Raw genomic sequence first — 21,558 nt, 5'->3', positions numbered from 1 at the left:
TATTACCCCGAATCCCATGTGCTCTAATTTTGCTTCCTTACCTCCTATGTGGGACCTTCTCCAAAGCCTTCTGAAAATTCAAATACACCACATCCACTCTGCTCGTTGCATCCTCAAAAAACTCTAAGATTTGTCAAACATGATTTCCCTTTCATAAATTCATGTCAACTCTGCCCAATCCTACCATTATTTTCTAATTGTCCTGTTATAACTTCCTTTATAATAGATTCCTGTTAAAGTTTTGTATCTGCACATTTCAAGAAAAACAGACTAAACAAATATGTAAATTACAAAGTTTATTCCACTCTTGTGTCAGATAATTAACAATAAACAAAGGCGATACATCCGCAAACACAATCGGATAATGCCCTTGTCTCGATAAAATGCTGAGAACTAAATTTTTAATACAGAAATGGTATTAATACAGAAATATGCTGGCAACTGTAGTTTAAACAAATTTTACCCAGGGAGTGATCCAACCCATTAACTACCAGGTAGCAAAATGGCAACAATGATACTGTGTAACTGAATTTTATGGGACAGGAACCCATTGCCAGTGATACACAGCAGCAATTTAAGATCCTGAACAGTGCTATTTAGGGAGTGAAGGGCAGGGCCAAAGGAAATTCATGCTAGAAAAGATGCTGGCTAATTTCCAGAGGTGGGTGGGTGGATGGAGGGGCAGTGTTGGTAACTGAGATACAAGGTTTTTCCAGTTGACCTCTCAGAAATTAGTTACAGAGTGCCATTGGTAGATGTCTAGGATCCATTTGGGGAGCTAAGCTTGTACTGCACTTTAATGCCCGTGCACCTCAGCTAATGGGTTCCCTCGGCTTAATCTACCAAATACCATCTTAGTTAAATCCTCACCAGCCAAGTTGGTCCGTCAATAGGACTGGATTTGAAGATAGCCAGCCTCAGCGCAAGCAAAATGGAGCTTATAGAGAAACAAAAAATCAGTTAAATAATGGGACGTTACCCTGCCCCACATGCATAGTTGTGGTGCTAGATCTATCCAAAAGAATTAACAAAATAAATCACATAATATATTCCTATGTTCAACTGATGTTTTCCATATTAGAATTAAATATTTTGGTTTTACAAGCTTATACACTGTTTAACAGTATGATTATTTCATTTTCTCCCTTTTTTGGCCATGATTGATTTACAATTTGACAGAAAGAAAAGGACAGAGACAAAAAGAATTGCATTTTTATAGTGCTTTTCATGACAAGACATCCCAAAGCGTTAGTAAAGTATTTCTGAAGTTTAGTCACTGCTGTAATGTCAGAAAAGTTGAAATTAATCTCCAGATGCAAGGTCGAAGATTTCTGAAGGTGGTCCTCCAGCAATGAAAAAAAGACTTTCCCCTTCCTTTAAATGTCTTAAGTACCTACTGTCCCAAGAGAAATGCAATTTTAGAATAAAATTTAGATAGTAAGCTAACACAAATGGGAAAGAGACCAAAATTCTAGCACCAGTGCCAACTATTCCATTTACACAGCAGAGTTTTTAAATGTGAAGCTAGGGTCAAGAGCCCAGAACTTCAACACTGTCTTGACAGGTCAAACAATCCAGTGTTTTAGTTTACTCTGTTTTTTCTTCCACACATACAGGCAAACCTGGATGGAAAATGGTTAATTATTGCAAACAAATCTATCTTGAATGCATGGAGCAGTCAGGATAATGGCTGTCTTTAGTCGCCAAGTTTTTTTCTGTAAAAATCAGAAAGTAAAGCTGGTATGCTTGTACCATTAAACATCAGCTCCCCCTCACATGCTGTCCTGTTCTAATGCAGCAGCTATCCGTGTACATACAAGCAGTAAACTAGTCAGCAGTGATGTACATGAACCATAGAACTGAGGAGGAGTGAAAAAACTTTCATCCATCATGTGGCTTACCACTTAGTTAATACAAGACTGATTAAAGCCTAGGGGGTTACTTGTAATCTATTTGCAATTCAAAAACACAAATTTTGAAATATGTGGGTTGAAAGAACAATAATACCTCCTCTCTTTATCCCTGAAATTTTAGAGAAAATAAAAGGCTAAGTGTGGGATAGGACAGGGTGTACCCTCTTTGGAGCGCTTATTTGTTTCTGGTTTCAAACCATGGACACAAATAGGAAGCATACAAAAGCTAATGAATCCACATGTATAAGAGTTCCACAATTCTCAGAAGAATCTGGCTACATCTTGGAACAACCAGGTATGAAACCAGGTGATGGGCAGTGTAGGCCATGTGAGGTATAAACTGGATTTCTTCGGCAGAACCTCGTTCACAGATATTAAGTTGGCAGCAATGCAGGGGTGAAACAAAGGTCGGGCGGGGGAAACAGGAGATAAAGAGGAGAAACGCCTGTCAATTTGCCAAATAAGCATCCAAATAGCCACAAGAACCTAATGGATTCAAATAAGCCTGGCTAAAGTTAAATTCTGCAGTTGCATTAGCAATATTTTGGATGACTACTGAAAACTTTGTTTTAAAAAGAACATCTTTAGTGGCCAAGAGATCTCTTCAGATGTAACATATGGGCAAATTGAACCTGCTATTCAGAGAAGGTACCCATGTTGCTATATAGGTTTGCTTCATTCATCTCGATGCTCCAAATCCCAGACAAACCTAAACTTGGGACAATTCTCAAATGGCCACAATTTATAGTCTCCCAGTTAAAGATTCAAGATGGGGGAGTTGGGGTGGGGGAGGGAAAAGATGGTTGCTGCACATTCTTTTAAATGAAACATATGCTAATCTAGTTTCAAGTGCAGCACTGCCTTTCCCTCCAGACAGTGTGATTAAAGCAGCAAAAACTCTTTTCTAACCTTCCTCAAAACTAAAATTCAGACAATGCGCTGTGATTTTTTCCCCCTGAATGTTTAAGATTGTGACAATATTTTGGAATAATCCAAAACAGGAGAAACGTCAGCAACAACACTCCATTTTTCTCCTTTGGGCAAGCTGGTAGGCAGAGTTAAATACGCAGTATTGACTGAGATTAACAGCTTCAGAAAAAAAAAATCTGAGGTTAGGTTTTAAAAGACAAAGATATTAAAAAGGATAATTTTTCAACTAAGGGATGAATTGTCATATCAGAACTTTCCCTACTAAACACCCCCACAGTCCCATTCAAATTTTAATCACCTCTCTTGCAGGCACTGACTCATGCTGAAATATAGTCTGTCAGTGCTGGCAGCCCAAAAGTACTTCAAAAAGGTGACCAATCTTCAACAAGCCCAACATCAATGAAAAGCACACTATTCAATTGTGGAGGTCAGCACAGCTGAACTTGAACATGCTCCGGCCAACAGTTCACATACGTGCACTCTTCCATCAAGAGTGGACATATATTAGGTCATGGATCCCATATTACTTTCTTTCCTTTAGTCCAGGGGTGCAGAGCCTATAGTAAAAGATCCATTGATATGCCCTCCACTGTGATCACACCGAGAATTGAATTTAGGGCCTCCTTTTCTGCATCATTTTGTACCCTGGGCAGTGCCTTTGATCACTGGGCCACCAGGGGACCAAAACTCATTCTCTACCTCCAGCACGTAGCTTCCAATCCTCCAGATTGATGGGACTGAAGTTCCTGCTCCAGACTAAAGGTCCTAAACAAAATAAGTTTGAGTTCCTGGTGGACATCTATACAGCACAAAAGTGACCACAATTCTGCAGCAACTCGTACTTCACTGAGGGGCTACAATGATAAGTTTGGAGAAGGGGAATGTCACTTTGGTGCAAAGCAGGTGTTGCTGTTATTCTCCTGAAGGCATGCTGCAACTGAAGTGCGGGGAGGGGGGGGGGGGGGGGGGAGAACATTTGGCTCACATTACAACTGACTCAGAAGTGCTTAATGCTAACACAGAATGGTGAAAATGGAAGTGTTTCATTTTTTAAGCAGTAATCCACCTTGAGCAAAAAAATAGAAGCCAGCCATCATTCCACGTGTGATAGGACACCAGGGGAACAAACAAAAAGTCAAAAGTATCACCTTGAAACAGAGTCAAATATCTTCAAATTCATCCATCTTAAAGGGTCAAGAGCTGGCTGTCAGAATAATACAATATCCATCCAGTTTATAAAAGAGAGTTAGTTTCCAATAAAGTGTTACAGGGAGAGATATATTATGCAGAAGATTATACATAAGATTCATTAATGACAGTTTGAAGTGTTGTTGTTTAATAGGGCAGTGAGGGAGCCATAAACAGATGCATTAGGTCACAACCTGATATAATGCATAACAGCATGTAAAAAATTTTGCTCATTTATTAAAGCAACGATAATGGAATTTCCACTATCTTTGCAAATTCAGAACCACAGCAGTGGGTGGGAGAGAGAAGAGTAAAGAACTGTTAGTATGCCATCAATTATCATGGAAATTGCCAAAGCATCTCAGTAGTGATTTCATCCTTGAGGTTTGAGCTGCTCTAATCACAATGCAGCCACAAAAAAAACTAAACAAAGTTTGTGGGATCAGTTGGTGCAACAGGAAATTGGTGCAATAAAAACATTTAAAAAGTTTTTCAATGGGGAAAACTAGCATTAAATTATTAGCAATAAAACACATTTTTGTTAATATAAGCTGACACAAGGCTCAGGAAGTAATACAGCAACTTCAATATTTGAAAACCTATGAGTACTATTGGGGCTGAAAACTCCACTGGTTCAGGACCTGCATGGTTTTAAGGGAACGGGTTTAGAAAAAGTGGAAGTCTGACCAGCACAAAATTGTCAAATTCATAGAAAATCACATTACTTCAGTATCCACTTAGACCCACTAGAGAGCATTTTTCAGCAACAAAACCCAAAAATTAATGACCAAAGCACTTTAGTGGAGACTAAGGTTGTCCCAAGCCCCATGCCCACAACAGATGTCGGATTGGATTAATTAAAAAACTTTCACAAAGGAAACTGGGCATCAGACTTTTATTTTTCCAATTTGGAAATTAATCCTCCTGCACCAACCCAAACACTTATTTCTGTGCCTTGTGATGGATTATTCGACTTTAATGAACTTAAATGAAAAAAGTGAGCTTCAGTACTTAAGATCCCTCCCACTGATGCACAATGTGCAAAAAATGAAGTGTTAATCCTACTTAAATCAGGGCATCTGCCAAAACACTTTTACACCATCAGGTCCTGAACCTGCACATCCCCATTGCCCAAAGAATTTACTCATGATCTTTTTAAAAACCACATTTAACCTTTGAACTTCCTAACTTTTCATTGACCAAAGCTTTAGAAGAGTAGCCATGTACCTTATTGTTTTCTTAAAATAAAAATCTACTTTCCAGTACTTTTTTTTTTTTGCACTCACGTCCCCGAGACCAAAAAAAAGAAAAGCAAATCCGAGCCTTGAAAGAAAGCATCATCTTCCCAGGGGGAGACAGACTGAGAGATGCTGCAACAGCAGTGCCATTTTCACCAGCGAGACCGACACAAGCAGTGATGTTTTAGCTAAAACTTAAGAGAGCTGGATCACCATATCAGGTATTTTCTGGATACAAAGCTCTTTGCCGAGCACTTGTGGACTCTGTACCTTGGGCAACCTTCCATCATAGCCCACATCACACCACCCCCAACTGTGAAAAGTGCAACCCAATTGTACGTCAGTAAAGGATGTCCCCACAAACTCATTCTAGACAAACAGCATCCCTTTTGTTTTGTTAGCCCATTTGGGCTGCACTTCAAAAAAACCCAAAAAGATACATATACTATGCATATAAAATCTTACAATAGGCATTGTAACATATTTAGCCTCTACAGCAAGTTCCCTTCACTGCTAGTTTCAATGTTACTTTAGAAGGAAATTCTTGTAGACCATAACATTGACTACCTGTAATGGCAGTGGTAATACTATATTGTGTACAGCAGGGAAGAGGCAGAAGTTTATAATCAGGCAGCAAAATAACCAAGGGTTGGGGGGAGGCGAGGGTGTGTGCGTGCGCGTGTGTGTTTTTAAATTTTTTTTAGAATAAATTTCTTTTGGCAAAGTGCTTTGTTATTTTGCTTAAGCCAATTTTAATTTTTTTTTTAATGGGACTGTCACTTTAAATTCATCTTTCATGAGATACGGAGTATCCTAAACTGAGCAAATTCTGCTGGCATTGTGTTCAATTCACCTCCTTCTCCACCGGCCAAGCTATGAAACCAGTCGTTTTAAGTAACATTGTGATATGTGGCAAACGGAATGCCGTACACCAGCAAGAGCATGCCAACTTGGCTTCGCACGTATCAGAAAGTGTGAAAGGGCCAAGTCATTTTTGCAATGAAGCTGAACCAAGCCAAAAAAAAAGTAAATCTAAACAAGTCTTTGGTTGGGGAGGGAGAGAGGGTGGGTAATCCAATAGCATCTATAACAAATAGGCCCTTTCTAAAAAGTGACTTGCTTCACAGTGTTCAGAAATTGTATTTTTTTTGTTGCTTCCTCCAGCAGAGGGCAGCCTGCAAAACTCTCAGAATTTCAGTACTTTACTCCAGGAACAAATTCCTTGGCGTCAGGATTCAGGGTACTTTTACTCTAGAGGGAAGAAAAAGGAAAAATAGAAGATGTGGTTCAGTTATACAGTCACAAAAAATATTTTTAAAATCAACTGCACAAACAGCTGGCAACACCCTAAATTAAGAAGAAAAACATGAACATGGGGTCCCGAAGTAGCTGATTTCTATTCAGTGATGCCCTGCTTGGAAGCTAGCCTGTTCACATTAGGTGAGGACAGAATCTAGCATAGCTGTGCTATCTGAGGATTGAACAGCTTGTTGAGACTTGAGCAGGGGGTGGGGGGCAGTGAGGCAGGATCCATGGCACCGATTGAAACACAATAACCGGAACGTGCCATTCAGCCCCTTGAGCCTGTTCCAACACCAGATTATGCCTGATCTGTACCTCAACTCAAAGTCTTTGCTGCATATCCCTAATAACCTTGTCTAACAAAAATCTATCAATCTGAAAATTCTAATTATTCCAGCTAACAGTCTTTTGGGGAAGTTGCATAGATACAGAGAAGCTGTTTGATCTGGTGAGGGAAGTCCAGAACACGGGGCATAATTTTAAAAATAGAGCTCGGCCATTAAGGAGCGAAATCAGGAAGCACCTTTTCCCACAACAGTGAAAATCTGGAATAAGAGCAAAATACTGTGGATGCTGTAACTCTGAAACGAGAACAGAAAGTGCTGGAAATACTCAGCAGGTCTGGCAGCATCTGTGTACAGAGATACAGAGTTAATGTTTCAGGTCTGTGACCCTTCATCAGAACCCACTTACTTCTCTGTTAACTCTGTTTCTCTCTACACAGATGCTGCCAGACCTGCTGAGTATTTCCAGCACTTTCTGTTCTCGTTTCAGAGTTACAGCATCCACAGTATTTTGCTCTTATTCCAGATTTTCACTGTTGTGGGAAAAGGTGCTTCCTGATTTCGCTCCTTAATGGCCGAGCTCTATTTTTAAAATTATGCCCCGTGTTCTGGACTTCCCTCACCAGATCAAACAGCTTCTCTGTATCTATGCAACTGAACGACTTAATCACGTTAAACACCTCGATTAAACATACCGGGGTAGAGAGGAGAGGAGGAAACAGATTACTTAGGAACACAGAAAAGTACTGGACCAGAAAAGATTATGCAGTCAATTTAGGTGGTCTCAAAAACTAATATCTCTCAACTGCTCAATTCCTCAAACATCTATCCAATTTGTGCTCAAGTTGATCCCTGCAGTGCCTCCCAGGACAGCACAATCTTCACGTTAATCATCCTCCCCATATTTAGGCTGAAAATGTTCAGGCACTTCAGTCTTCCAAGCTAAGTTTGGCTACTGTCTTGCACTTATATCAGCTGATTATATAGACCAGAAGGTATGGAATGCTGGTTGCTGTCTAACAAATTGCTTGGCGGTAGGAGATAGTGACTCTGGGTTCACCAATTCCTCTCTCCTCTTTTCAGTGCAAGAAAGCAACCAACCTTCTTACAACAGCATAACTGAAAAAGTATTGATTTTTTGGAAGACACAAGTGGTAATCACTGCAGCATCAATGCTCCAGATATTCTACTCTGCTGTGAAAGTTGTACATTTTTATAATTTTAAAAAAACACATGGCTGTTGATATATTCACCACCCTTTTAATATTTATATTTTCTCCTTTATTCATCTATCCCCCAGGCTTACATTACACCACTGGCAATTTGCAGCCAAGTATAAAGGAGTGAACTGGGCTAACTCAAAGTAGGTAAGCATTTGCATTTCTCTTGCATATTGATGATATTGGAAGCTTGGAGTGAGATTACAATTCAGGGTATTACAGGTCCAGAACTACATGGTTAATTGCTACTCCCCAGTCCAAAACCAAATCTTCAAACCAAAAAAATCAAGCGTGTACGGAATTTTTAAAGTTTAGTTTAAACTTCTGATGTATATACTGTAATTTTTATTTTTGATGCAGACTTAGTTGTGCAACATCATGGCTATCTAGTTATCTCAAAAATAAAAATCCAAGAAAATATTTGTCCTCAGAATAATCTAGCACGAGCCAGACATAACAATTTAAACCCACCAAATTACCTTCTGTGAAAATTTGGACCCACAAACCAGTTTATCAATCATGTCAAAGAAAGGAAGTTGCCAGGACATTTAGGGCACTGATCAGCAAGCAAATATTTTTACACTAATGCACTGGCCCTTTGTGAGAGTGGGTTACATCACCATTCTTTGCTCCTTACCACAAGTTCCTCTGTCTTGCTGCTATCATTTATGGACAGTCCATTCATTTGTTGTTGCATCTGGTTGATGCCTGGCAAATCCCTCTCTGGAATGAACCATTCTTGGTCCTCCTCATCCAGCATCTCCTGAAAACAACGCTCCAAGAATTCTTCCTCCCATAATTCCTCTTCTACCTGTGGACCACATAAAATTGTTAACTATTAAACACACATGCTGGGTAAGGATCGAGTCTGAATATTGTGGCATGGTATTACTGGAAAGGGCCTGGTAGTGTTGGCCAGCTGCAATTTCTCCAGGCAGATGTTCAAAAATCATGGAAAGTAGACTCAGTAAAAGTAGTATGAAAAGGATGAGGTGGAAGGGAGAAGCATGTCTGGAATGGAATCATATTGCAAGAACTATCACATAAAGCATACAGTGTCATAGTTTCTGTGAAAAACTTTCCCGCTCATGTTTTCTATCAAAACCTCTTTCAATATCGAAAAGTATTCTTGAGGCTGTTAGTGAATATTTTAAATCATTAGAGGTCAATTCACTGAGCAGACCAGCTTAAAGTGACTTTCTTAAACAAAAAGGATAAAGTGGCTAATCTGAAATGAAAGTTATCTACAAAGAAAAAGTAATTTGTATCTGTGAAAACAGTAGGTCTCAAGGGTGTATCATCCCCAGCCAAAACATCGCCTGATGAGAAATATGGCAGACACTAAGCCCACCAGCACTAAGAGCTGGTTAACTGCAGATGTACAATTGCTCAGAAAACTCCTCCTCCCTTCCCTACACTGTTACCTGCTACGTTGGAGATCAGTCACTCAGTGATAAGGAGGACAAGATAAGATAAAAATAAAACCAGTTGTCACTTATTGCCATAGTGTTAGCAAAATACCTTTCAAAAAACACTATATGATCACGTTCATGAACTGTCCATAGAGCAATTGTAGGCAGATCAGTTCTGCGCAGAGACTAGAGAAGCTGAAGTTGTTCTTAGAGCAGAGAAAATTAATGAGAGACCTGTTTAAAATGTTCAAAATCATGAGGGGCTTTGATAGAGTAAATAAGGAACAATTTTTTCCAGTGGCTTCCAACAGAGCAGCGGACAGGAGCGAACCTGCGGGAGGAACACGAAGCAGGGGCAGTTAAATAAAGGCCGAGGATCGCGGCCTACAGCACTTACCTTCCAGGAGAACAGCGACAGCAGCGGACTGGCGGGAGGAAAACGAAGCAGGGGGCAGTTAAATAAAGGCTGAGGATCGCAGCCTACAGCACTTACCTTCCAGGATAGCATCGGACAGGAGCGGACTTGTGGGAGGAACATGGAGAGGGGAGCAGTTAAATAAAGGCCGAGGATCGCAGCCTACAGCACTTACCTTCTGGGAGAGCAGTGGACAGGAGCGAACCAAACATGGAGTGGGCAGCAGTTAAATAAAGGCTGAGGATCGCGGCCTGCAGCACTTACCTTCCAGGAGAGCATCGTACAGGAGTCCAAGTGCGCCTGAGTTTGGGAAAAAAGTGAACAGTGACATCACAGGAAAGTTGCAAGGAGACTGGTTGGTGAATAACTGCTGTTAAGGAGTATCTGTAAATAGCTGGGTTAGTACCCTGTTGGGGTGTGTGTGTGTGTAAGTATCTACAAATTAGAAAAAACTTAAAATTAAAATTTATATAACTACCTTACAATTAAGGCACATAAGCAAAAGGAAAAAGCTGGTCAGTCTACTGTTCTGTTGTATTTTAAAGCAGTAGGGCTTATTACGGAGGTTATTACTACTATTGGTAACATTTTAGTATTGGTTGGGTATATTAATAGTGGTAAGGCAGATTAGTTTTGGTAAGTGGACATCATAGGGAAGCAGGTAGGTTGTAACTCTGAAGTCTCACCCAGCCAAACAGTGCGAGAGGGGAGAGAGAGCGACGAGGCACAGAGAGCTAGTCGGTGAGTATCTGGTGGGTATTTTACTTTCTTTTCATTTTTCGGCAGATTTTTTTTTCTCAAACATTTAAGTCTATCTACTAAGTAGAAGCTGAAAGACCAGTAGTCGGTAGCTGGTTACCCGTTGTTCATTTTATTTGTAACTATTTTGTGTTTATTTCACTCCCAATTTTAATGCAGTAAATAAATAATTCGAGGCATGACTGGGCTGCTCACACCTGTGCCATGTGGAGACTCAAAGACCCTGCCCATGTCCTGGACAACTACATGTGCAGAAAGTGCCACCAAATGCAAAAACTCAAGCGCAGAATTTTGGAACTCGAGGATCAGCTGGAATCACTGAGGTGCATTCGCGAGGATAAGAGATATGTGGACAGCATCTTTCAGGAGATGGCCACCCTGCAGCTTGAGAGCGCAGGCAGAGAGGGACTGGGTGGCTGCCAGACAGACAAGAAGCAGGTAGTGCAAGAGACCCCGGAGGGCATCCCATTTTCGAACCGGTATTCATTTCTGAGTACCGATGGGGTAAGAGGGCTCCTCTGGAGAGTGCAGCAGCAATCATAACCAGAGCACCATGGGTGGCTCAGCTGTGCAGGGAAGGAGGAGAAGAGAGAGGAGAGCAACAGGGGTAGGGGATTCTATAGTTAGGGGAACAGACAGGCACTTCTATGGTCACAGATTTTTAACTAAAATAGTTAAAGACAGTATCAAACTTAAAGAAAAAGCCATAATTGCGCAAAGACGAGAGGCAGGTCAGAAGATAGGACAGAATATAAAAAACAGCAAAGAATGGCTAAAAGATTGATAAGGAAGGTAAAATTAGAGTACGAGAGAAAGCTAGCTAGAAATATAAAGACAGATAGTAAGAGCTTCTACAGCTATTAAAAAAAAAAGTTAACAAAGTGAGCGTTGGTCCTATAAAAAGTAAGTCTGGGGAATTAATAATGGATAATAAGGAGATGGCAGATGAAGTGAACAGATATTTTGCTATTGAGCATACAAGTAACATCCTAGTATTAGCTGTAAGTCAGGAAATGGAAGAGAGGGAGGAACTGAAAAAAATTACAATCACTAGGGAAGTGGTATTGAACAAATTGTTGGAGCTGCGGGCTGACAAATCCCCGGGTCCTGGTGGACTTCATCCTAGGGTGTTAAAAGAAGTGGCTAGTGAGATAGTTGGTGTGACAGTTCTAATTTTCCAAAATTTCCTAGATTCGGGGAAGGTTCCATTAGATTGGAAAATAGCGAATGTAACTCCTTTATCCAAAAAGGGAGGGAGACAGAAAGCAGGAAACTTCCAGGCCAGTTAGCTTAACATCTGTCTTAGGGAAAATGTTAGAAGCTATTATTAAAAATGTTGTAGCAGGACATTTCGAAAAATTCAAGGTAATTAGGCTGAGTCAACATAGTTTTGTGAAATAGAAATCATGTTTAACTAATTTATTGGAGCTCTTCGAGGGACTTACATGTGCTGTAGATAAAGGGGAACTGGTGGATGTATTGTGCTTAGATTTCCAGAAGGCATTTGATAAGGTGCCACATCAAAGGTTATTGCAGAAAATAAAAGCTCATGGTGTAGGGGGTAACATATTGGCATGGATAGAAGATTGGGTAGCAAACAGGAAACAGAGTAGGCATAAATGGGTCATTTTCTGGTTGGCAAGACGTAACAAGTGGTGTGTCACAGGAATCTGTGCTGGGGCCTCAACTTTTTACAATGCATATAAATGACTTAGATGAAGGGATCTAAGGTATGGTTGCTAAATTTACTGATGACACAAAGATACGTAGGAAAGTAACTTGTGAAGAGAACAAAAGGAGGCTACAAAGGGATATAGATAGGTTAAGTGGGTAAAGACCTGGCAAATGGAGTATAATGTGGGAAAGTGGGAAATTGTCCACTTTGGCAGGAAGAATAAAAAAAGCATATTATCTAAATGGTGAGAGATTGCAGAGCTCGGAGATGCAGAGGGATCTGAGTGTCCTAGTGCATGGATTGCAAAAGGTTAGTATGCAGGTACAGCACATATTTAGGAAAGCTAATAGAATGTTATCATTTATTGAATACAAAAGTAGGGAGGTTATGCTTCACCGATACAGGGCATTGTTGAGACCACATATGGCGTACTGTGTACAGTACTGGTCTCCTTATTTAAGGAAGGATGTAACTGCATTGGAGGCAGAGAAGTTCACTAGACTAATACCTGGAATGGACGGGCTGTCTTATGAGGAAAGTCTGGACAGGTTAGGCTTGTATCCGCTGGAATTTTAGAAGAGTAAGAGGTGACCTGATTGAAACATATAGATCCTGAGGGGTCTTGTCAGGGTGGATGTGGAAAGGATGTTTCCCCTTGTAGGAGAATCTCGAACTAGGAGTCACTGTTTAAAAATAAGGGGTTGTCCATTTAAGATCGAGATGAGGAGAAATTCTTTCTCGGAGGGTCGCGGGTCTTTGGAATTCTCTTCCTCAAAAGGCGGTGGAAGCAGAGCTTTTGAATATTTTTAAGGCAGATGTAGATAGATTCCTGATAAGCAAGGGGGTGGTAGGTTATCAGGGGTAGGTGGAAATGTGGAGTAATCAGTAATCCATATGTTCGTATTCCAGGATGGTATGTTGCCACCCTGGTGCAAGGGTCATCAATATCGCCGAGCGGCTACAGAGCATTCTGGAGGGCAAGGGTGTACAGCCAGAGGTCGTGGTCCACATTGGTACCAACGATATAGGTAGAAAAAGGGATGAGGTCCCACAGGCTGAATTTAGGGAGTTAGGAAAGAGATTAGCAAGCAGGCTGTCAAAGGTAATAATCTCTGGATTGGAAACAAATAAAAATAGCAGGAGTAGGCCATTTGGCCCTTCGAGTCTGCTCCGCCATTCAATATGAGCATGGCTGATCATCCAAACTCAGTAACCTGTTCCCACTTTCTCCCCGTATCCCTTGATCCCATTAGCACTAAGAACTACATCTAACTCTTTCTTGAATATATTTAATGATTTGACATCGACTGCTTTCCGTGATAGAGAATTCCACAGGTTCACCACTCCCTGGGTGAAGAAATCTCTCCTCATCTCAGTCCTAAATGGCTTACCCCTTTATCCTTAGACTGTGACCCCTGGTCCTGGACTCCCCCGCCATCGGGAACATCCTTCCTGCATCTAGTCTGTCCAGTCCTGTTAGAATTTTGTAGCTTTCTATGAGATCCCGTCTCATTCTGCAAAACTCTAGCGAATGCAAGCCTAATCGACCCAATCTCTCTTCATACGTCAATCCTGCCATCCCAGGAATCAGTCTGGTGAACCTTCGCTGCACTCCTTCCATAGCAAGAACATTCTTCCTCAGATAAAGGAGATCAAAACTGCATACAATACTCCAGATGAGGTCTCACCAAGGCCTTGCATAATTGCAGCAAGACATCCTTGCTCCTGTACTTGAATGCTCTCGCTATGAAGGCCAACATACCATTTGCCTTCTTAACTGCCTGCTGCACCTGCATGCTTACTTTCAGCGACTGGTGTACAAGGACACCCAAGTCTCACTGCACCTCCCCCTTTCCTAATCTATCTTTCAGATAATAATCTGCCTTTCTGTTTTTGCCATCAAAGTGGATAGCCTCACATTTATCCACATTATACTGCATCTGCCATGTATTTGCCCATTCAATCAACCTGCCCAAATCACACTGGAGCTTCTCTGCATCCTCCTCACAGCTCACACTCCCACCCAACTTTGTGTCATCTGAAAACTTGGAGATATTACATTTAATTCCCTCATCTATATCATTAATATATATTGTGAATAGCTAGGGTCCTAGCACTGATCCCTGCGGTACCCCACTAGTAACTGCCTGCCACTTGGAAAAGGACCAGTTTATTCCTACTCTTTGTTTCCTGTCTGCCAACCAGTTCTCTATCCATGTCAGTACCTTACCCCAAATCCCATGTGCTTTAATTTTGCACGCTAATCTCTTATGTGGGACCTTATCAAAAGCCTTTTGAAAGTCCAAATACACCACATCCACTGGTTCTCCCTTATCTATTCTACTAGTTACATCCTCAAAAAATTCCAGTCAATTTGTCAAGCATGATTTCCCTTTCGTATATCGATGTTGACTTTGTCCAATCCTGTCATTGCTCTGTTATTATATCTTTTATAATGGACTCCAGCATTTTCCACACTACTGATGTCAGGTTAACTGGTCCAAATACACCACATCCACTGGTTCTCCCTTATCTATTCTACTAGTTACATCCTCAAAAAATTCCAGTCAATTTGTCAAGCATGATTTCCCTTTCGTATATCGATGTTGACTTTGTCCAATCCTGTCATTGCTCTGTTATTATATCTTTTATAATGGACTCCAGCATTTTCCACACTACTGATGTCAGGTTAACTGGTCTATAATTCCGTTTTCTCTCTACCTCCTTTTGTAAATAGTGGGGTTACTTAGTGGATTACTCCCAAGGCCACGTGCTAGTGAGTACAGAAATAGGAGAATACACCAGATGAATGTGTGGCTGGAGAGATGATGCAGGAGGGAGGGCTTCAGATTTCTGGGGAAAGATGGGACCTGTACAAGCCTACAAGTTCTACACCTGAACAGGACCGGGACGAATATTTTTGCAGGAAGATTTGCTAGTGCTGTTGCGGATGGTTTAAACTAGATCGGCTGGGGTATGGGAACCTGAGGGGAGTTTCAGATGGGACAAATTCAGAGCAGGGAATGGGAGGCAGAAAATTAGCGAGTAACTGAAAGACAGACAAAGCAAAGGTTGAAAAGTGTGCAGCACAGGAATTTGGCAGTGTTAAAAGGTATTTATTTAAATGCAAGGAGTAAAGCAAATAAAGCCGATTATCTGTGGGCACCGATAGACACATGGCAGTGTGATATAATTGCTATAACGGAAACGTGGCTTATAGAGAGGCAAAAATGGCAGCGCAGCATCCATGGATATATAGAGTTTTCAGGCAGGATAGAGAGGAGGATAGAAAAGGAGGGGGTGTAGCATTATTGGTTAAAGAATCAATTACAGCTGTGAGGAGGGATGATATGCGAAATGAATCATCAAATGAGGCCATATGGGTTGAGCTCAGACATAAAAAAGGGGCTGCCTCACTACTAAGAGTGTACTATAGACCCCCAAGTAATGAGAGGGAGATAGGGATTAACAAATATGTAGGCAAATTTCTGAGTGCAAAAACAGTAAGGCAATAATAGTTTGGGATTTCAACTATCCTAATAGCAACTGGGATACAAACACTGAAGGGCACAGAGGGCACAAAATTCTTGAACTGCATTCAAGAAAATGTTTTTAGCCAGCACTTAACAAACCCAATGAGAGGGGGTGCAATTCTAGATTTAGTCTTAGGAAATGAAGCTGGGCATGTGGATGAAGTAGCAGTGAGTGACCATTTTGGAGATAGTGACCAAAATACAGTTAGACTTGGCATTATTATGGAAAAGGACAAGGATAGAACAGGAGTAAAAGTTCTAAATTGGGGGAAGGGAAATTTTACAAAGCTGAGAGGTGATCTTGCAAAAGTGGACTGGATACAGCTACTTGAAGGAAAATCAGTGGCAAGCATTCAAAAGTGAGATTCTACGGGCACAGTGTAGATATGTCCCCACAAAGATAAAAGGGTGGTACTGCCAAATCTAGAGCCCCCTGGTTATCCAGTACCATCCAGGGTTAAGATAAAGCAGAAAAAGAAAGCTGATGACAGTCACAAAAAACTTAATAATTTAGAAAGCCTAGGGGAGTATAGCAAGTGCTGGGGTGAAGTAAAAAAGGAAATTAAGAAAGAGAGGACATGAAAAAATATTAGCAGGGAAAATCAAGGAAAACCCAAAGGTATCAGTACATTAAAAGCGCATTGATGGTTTTGCCACCTTTACTACTGGTTAAGGAAAATCCCAAAGCCTTTTATTCATATATAAGGAGCAAGAGGGTAACTAGAGAAAGGATTGGACAAACTCAAGGACAAAGGAGGAAAATTATGCGTGGAGTCAGAGAAAATGGGTGAGATTCTAAACGAGTACTTTGCATCGGTATTCACCGAGGAGAGGGACATGATGGATGTTGAGGTTAGGGATAGATGTTTGATTACTCTAGGTCAAGTCGGCATAAGGAGGGAGGAAGTGTTGGGTATTCGAAAAGGCATTAAGGTGGACAAGTCCCCAGGTCCGGATGGAATCTATCCCAGGTTACTGAGGGAAGCGAGAGAGGAAATAGCTGGGGCTTTAACAGATATCTTTGCAGCATCCTTAAACACGGGTGAGGTCCTGGAGGACTGGAGAATTGCTAATGTTGTCCCCTTGTTTAAGAAGGGTAGCAGGGATAATCCAGGTAATTATAGACCGGTGAGCCTGACGTCAGTGGTAGGGAAGCTGCTGGAGAAGATACTGAGGGATAGGATCTATTCCCATTTGGAAGAAAATGGGCTTATCAGTGATAGGCAACATGGTTTTGTGCAGGGAAGGTCATGTCTTACCAACTTAATAGAATTCTTTGAGGAAGTGACAAAGTTGATTGATGAGGGAAGGGCTGTAGATGTCATATACATGGACTTCAGTAAGGCGTTTGATAAGGTTCCCCATGGTAGGTTGATAGAGAAAGTGAAGTCGCATGGGGTCCAGGGTGTACTAGCTAGATGGATAAAGAACTGGCTGGGCAACAGCAGAAAGAGAGTAGCAGTGGAAGGGAGTTTCTCAAAATGGAGACGTGTGACCAGTGGTGTTCCACAGGGATCCGTGCTGGGACCACTGTTGTTTGTGATATACATAAATGATTTGGAGGAAAGTATAGGTGGTCTGATTAGCAAGTTTGCAGACGACACTAGATTGGTGGAGTAGCAGATAGTGAAGGGGACTGTCAGAGAATACAGCAGAATATAGATAGATTGGAGAGTAGGGCAGAGAAATGGCAGATGGAGTTCAATCAGGGCAAATGCGAGGTGATGCATTTTGGAAGATCCAATTCAAGAGTGAACTATACAATAAATGGAAAAGTCCTAGGGAAAATTGATGTACAGAGAGATTTGGGTGTTCAGGTCCACTGTTCCCTGAAGGTGGCAACGCAGGTCAATAGAGTGGTCAAGAAGGCATACGGCATGCTTTCCTTCATCGGACGGGGTATTGAGTACAAGAGTTGGCAGGTCATGTTACAGTTGTATAGGACTTTGGTTCGGTCACATTTGGAATACTGCGTGCAGTTCTGGTCGCCACATTACAAAAAGGATGTAGATACTTTGGAGAGGGTGCAGAGGAGGTTCACCAGGATGTTGCCTGGTATGGAGGGCGCTAGCTATGAAGAGAGGTTTAGTAGATTAGGATTATTTTCATTAGAAAGACGGAGGTTGAGGGGGGATCTGATTGAAGTGTACAAAATCATGAGAGGTATAGACAGGGTGGATAGCAAGAAGCTTTTTCCCCAGAGTGGGGGATTCAATTACTAGGGGTCACGAGTTCAAAGTGAGAGGGGAAAAGTTTAGGGGGGATATGCGTGGAAATTTCTTTACGCAGAGGGTGGTGGTGCCTGGAACGCGTTGCCAGCGGAGGTGGTAGACGCGGGCACGATAGCGTCTTTTAAGATGTATCTAGACAGATACATGAATGGGCAGGAAGCAAGGAGATACAGACCCTCAGAAAATAGGTTACATGTTTAGATAGAGGATCTGGATCGGCGCAGGCTTGGAGGGCCGAAGGGCCTGTTCCTGTGCTGTAATTTTCTTCGTTCTTTAAGAGCAAGAGGTCTGCAAACGTTGTACCATTGTTTAAAAAGAGTGCGAGGGACAGACCAAGTAATTATAGGCTGGTCAGTCTGACCTCGGTGGTGGGCAAATTATTAGTATCAATTCTGAGAGATGGGATAAACTGCCACTTGGAAAGGCACAGATTAATCAGGCATAGTCAGCACGGCTTTGTTAAGGGAAGGTTTTGTCTAACTAACTTAATTGAATTTTTTATTTTTTAAATAAGTAACAAGGAGCATTGATGATGGTAGTGCAATTGTATTTGTCTACATGGATTTTCATAAGGCATTTGACAAGGTCCCAACATGGCAGACTGGTCAGAAAAGTAAAAGCCCAAGAGACGGAGGGAAATGTGGAAAGTTGGATCCAAAATGGGCTCAGTGACAGGAAACAAAAAGTAATGGCCGACAGATGTCTTTGCGAATGGAAGGCAGTTTCCAGTGGCCTTCCACAGGGCTCAGTGTTGGATCCGTTGCTGTTGGTGGTATATATTAATGATTTGGACACAAATGTGGGAGTCATAATTGGGAAATTTGCAAATGACATTGGCCATATAGTTGATAGTGAAGAGGATAGCTGTAGACTCTAGAATGATATCAATGGTTTGGTTCAGTGGGCGGAAAACAGGAAAACAAACAAAGCAAGGGAATACACAATAAACGGGAGGATATTGAGAGGGGTAGAGGAAGTGAGAGACCTTGGAGTGCATGTCCACAGGTCCCTGAAGGTGGCAGGACAGGTAGATAAAGCGGTGAAGAAGGCATACCAAATGCTTTCCTTTATTGGCTAAGGTACAGAATACAAAAGCAGGGATGTAATGCTGGAACTGTATAAAACGCTCGTTTGGCCACAGCTGGAGTATTTCACACAGTTCTGGTCACCACATTACAGGAAGGCCATAATTGTTCTGGAGAGAGTACAGAGGAGATTTACAAGAATGTTGCCAGGGTTTGAAAATTACAGCTATGAGGAAAGATTGGACAGGCTAGTTTCTTTTCCTTCGAAGAGGAGGCTGAGGGGTGACTTAATTGAGGTGTACAAAATTACGAGGGGCCTCGATAGAGTAGACAGGACGGACCTGCTTCCCTAGCGGAGAGGTCAATTACCAGGGGGCACAGATTTAAGATGATTGGTAGAAGGATTGGAGAGGACATGATTGGACATGATCGGTGATGGAGGCAGGAACCCTCAACTCATTTAAAGAGGTACCTGGACCTGCAGCTGAAGTGCTGTAACCTGCAAGGCTGCAGACCCGGAATGGTGGGATGAGATTGGGCGGCTAGTTTTTTCAGCCGGTGCAAACGCGATGGGCTGAATAGCTTCTTTCTGTGCCGTACCTTTTCAATTGTTCCATGGTGGCAGAAGGGTCAGTAACCAGAGGACACAGATTTAAGGTAATTATCAAAAGAGCAAGAAGCAACCTGAAAGTATGGTGAAAGCACACGGAGTAATACACTTTAAGATGGGAATTGGATAAATACTTCACAAGGGGAAAAAAGAATCTATAAGGCGACGGGGAAAAAGCAGGAGAATGTGAATAACTGAATAGCTCTTTAAATGACCCAACCCAGCCATGATGGGCCAAAGGGCCTCCATCTGTGCTGCATCATTCTATATTCTAATACTCTACAATATTAGAAATGCAGGCCTGTAATGATCATGGGGCTATTATCTATGAAACAAAAGTAGTTGGGGTTGAGTGGAACATTGCATCGCAGAAGTAGGTGAGTGGATAACTTGAGCTATGGCAAACATTAAAAGCGCAAGCAAGATTATATCCAGTGGCGTTTCATAATGTATTGTTTATTTATAGAGATTTAACAGTTCTTTCAGCAGCTTGGCATGGTGACATCATAGAATCATAGAACGTTTAAGGCACAGAGAGGCCACTTGGCCCATCATGTCTGTGCTGGCTGAAAAACGATCCACCTATTCTGATCCCACCTTCCAGCATTTGGTCTGTAGCCCTGCAGCTTATGGCACTTAAGGTGCATTATCCAGACTCCTTTTGAATAAGGTGTGAGTTTCTGCCTCAACTACTCTTTCAGGCAGTGAGTTCCAGACCATCAACACCCTCTGGGTGAAAAAGTTTTTCCTCATCTCCCCTCTAATTTTTCTACCAATCACTTTAAATCTATGCCCCCTTGTCACTGACCTCTCTGCTAAGATGAATAGACGCTTCACTTCCACTCTATCCAGGCTCCTCAAAATTTTGCACATTTCAATCAGATCTCCCCCAGCCTTCTCTGTTCCAAGGAGAACAACCTCAGCCTATCCAATCTTCCCTCATAGCTGCATTTGTAAGTCCTGGAAACATCCTTGTAAATGTCCTCTGTACCCTCTCTAGTGCAATTACATCCTTTCTGTAATAAGGTGACCAGAACTGCACATAATACTCAAGCTGTGGCCCAACCAATGAGTTATACAGTTCCAGCATAACCTCCCTGCTCTTTTGTATTCTGTACCTCGGCTAATAAAGGAAAGGATTCCATATGCCTTCTTAACCACCTTATCGACCTGTCCTGCTACCTTCAGGGATCTGTGAACATTCACTCCAAGGTCCCTTACTTCCTCTAAACTTCTCAATATTTTCCCATTAATCGTGTATTCCTTTGCCTTGTTTGACCTCCCCAAATGCATCACCTCACACTTATCCAAGTTGAATTCCAATTGCCACTTTTCTGCCCATCTGACCATACCATAAATATCTTCTTGCAGCCTACTGCTTTCCTCCTCGCTATCTACCACATGGCCAATCTTGTGTCGTCTGCAAACTTCTTGATCATGCCCCCTACATTTATGTCCAAATCGTTAATATACACCATGAAAAGCAGGGGACCCAGTAGTGAGCCCTGCGAATGCCACTGGAAACAGCCCTCCAGTTGCAAAAACACCCGTCTACAATTACCGTTTGTTTCCTGGCACTGAGCTAATTTTGTATCCACCTTGCTGCATTTCCCTGGATCCCATGGGATTTTATGTAATCAGGAATGTTGAGCTGCCATTCCTGTCCCTCCTTAGGCCAATAATAGCTATGATATCATACTGCCACATGTCTATCTGTGCCCTCAGCTTATCTGCTTTATTTGCTATACTCCTTGCATTGAAATAGATACCCTTGAGCACTGCCAAACTCCTTTTATTTTCTAACCCTCGTTTCCTCTGTCTTC

General features: G+C 41.7%; 1 protein-coding gene across 3 annotated transcripts in view; it reads right to left on the bottom strand.

The window, feature by feature from the left end:
- Window positions 1-283: 283 nt before the first annotated feature.
- The window catches only part of paip2b (poly(A) binding protein interacting protein 2B), a 99,684-nt gene continuing 78,409 nt past the window's right edge, over window positions 284-21,558 (bottom strand). For all 3 annotated transcript variants that reach the window (XM_068028684.1, XM_068028685.1, XM_068028686.1), the window contains 2 exons: window positions 8,713-8,886; window positions 284-6,520 (listed from right to left, as the gene is read on the bottom strand). In XM_068028684.1, the coding sequence (XP_067884785.1) occupies window positions 6,464-6,520; window positions 8,713-8,886 (231 nt within the window). In that variant the 3' untranslated portion in view covers window positions 284-6,463. The remainder of the gene's footprint in view (window positions 6,521-8,712; window positions 8,887-21,558) is intronic.

This window comes from Heterodontus francisci, chromosome 1 (assembly GCF_036365525.1).
Source record: "Heterodontus francisci isolate sHetFra1 chromosome 1, sHetFra1.hap1, whole genome shotgun sequence".
Classification (NCBI taxonomy): domain Eukaryota; kingdom Metazoa; phylum Chordata; class Chondrichthyes; order Heterodontiformes; family Heterodontidae; genus Heterodontus; species Heterodontus francisci.
The sequence above is the reverse complement of the archived record's forward strand: the minus strand, read 5'-3'. Positions and strand labels throughout refer to the sequence as shown.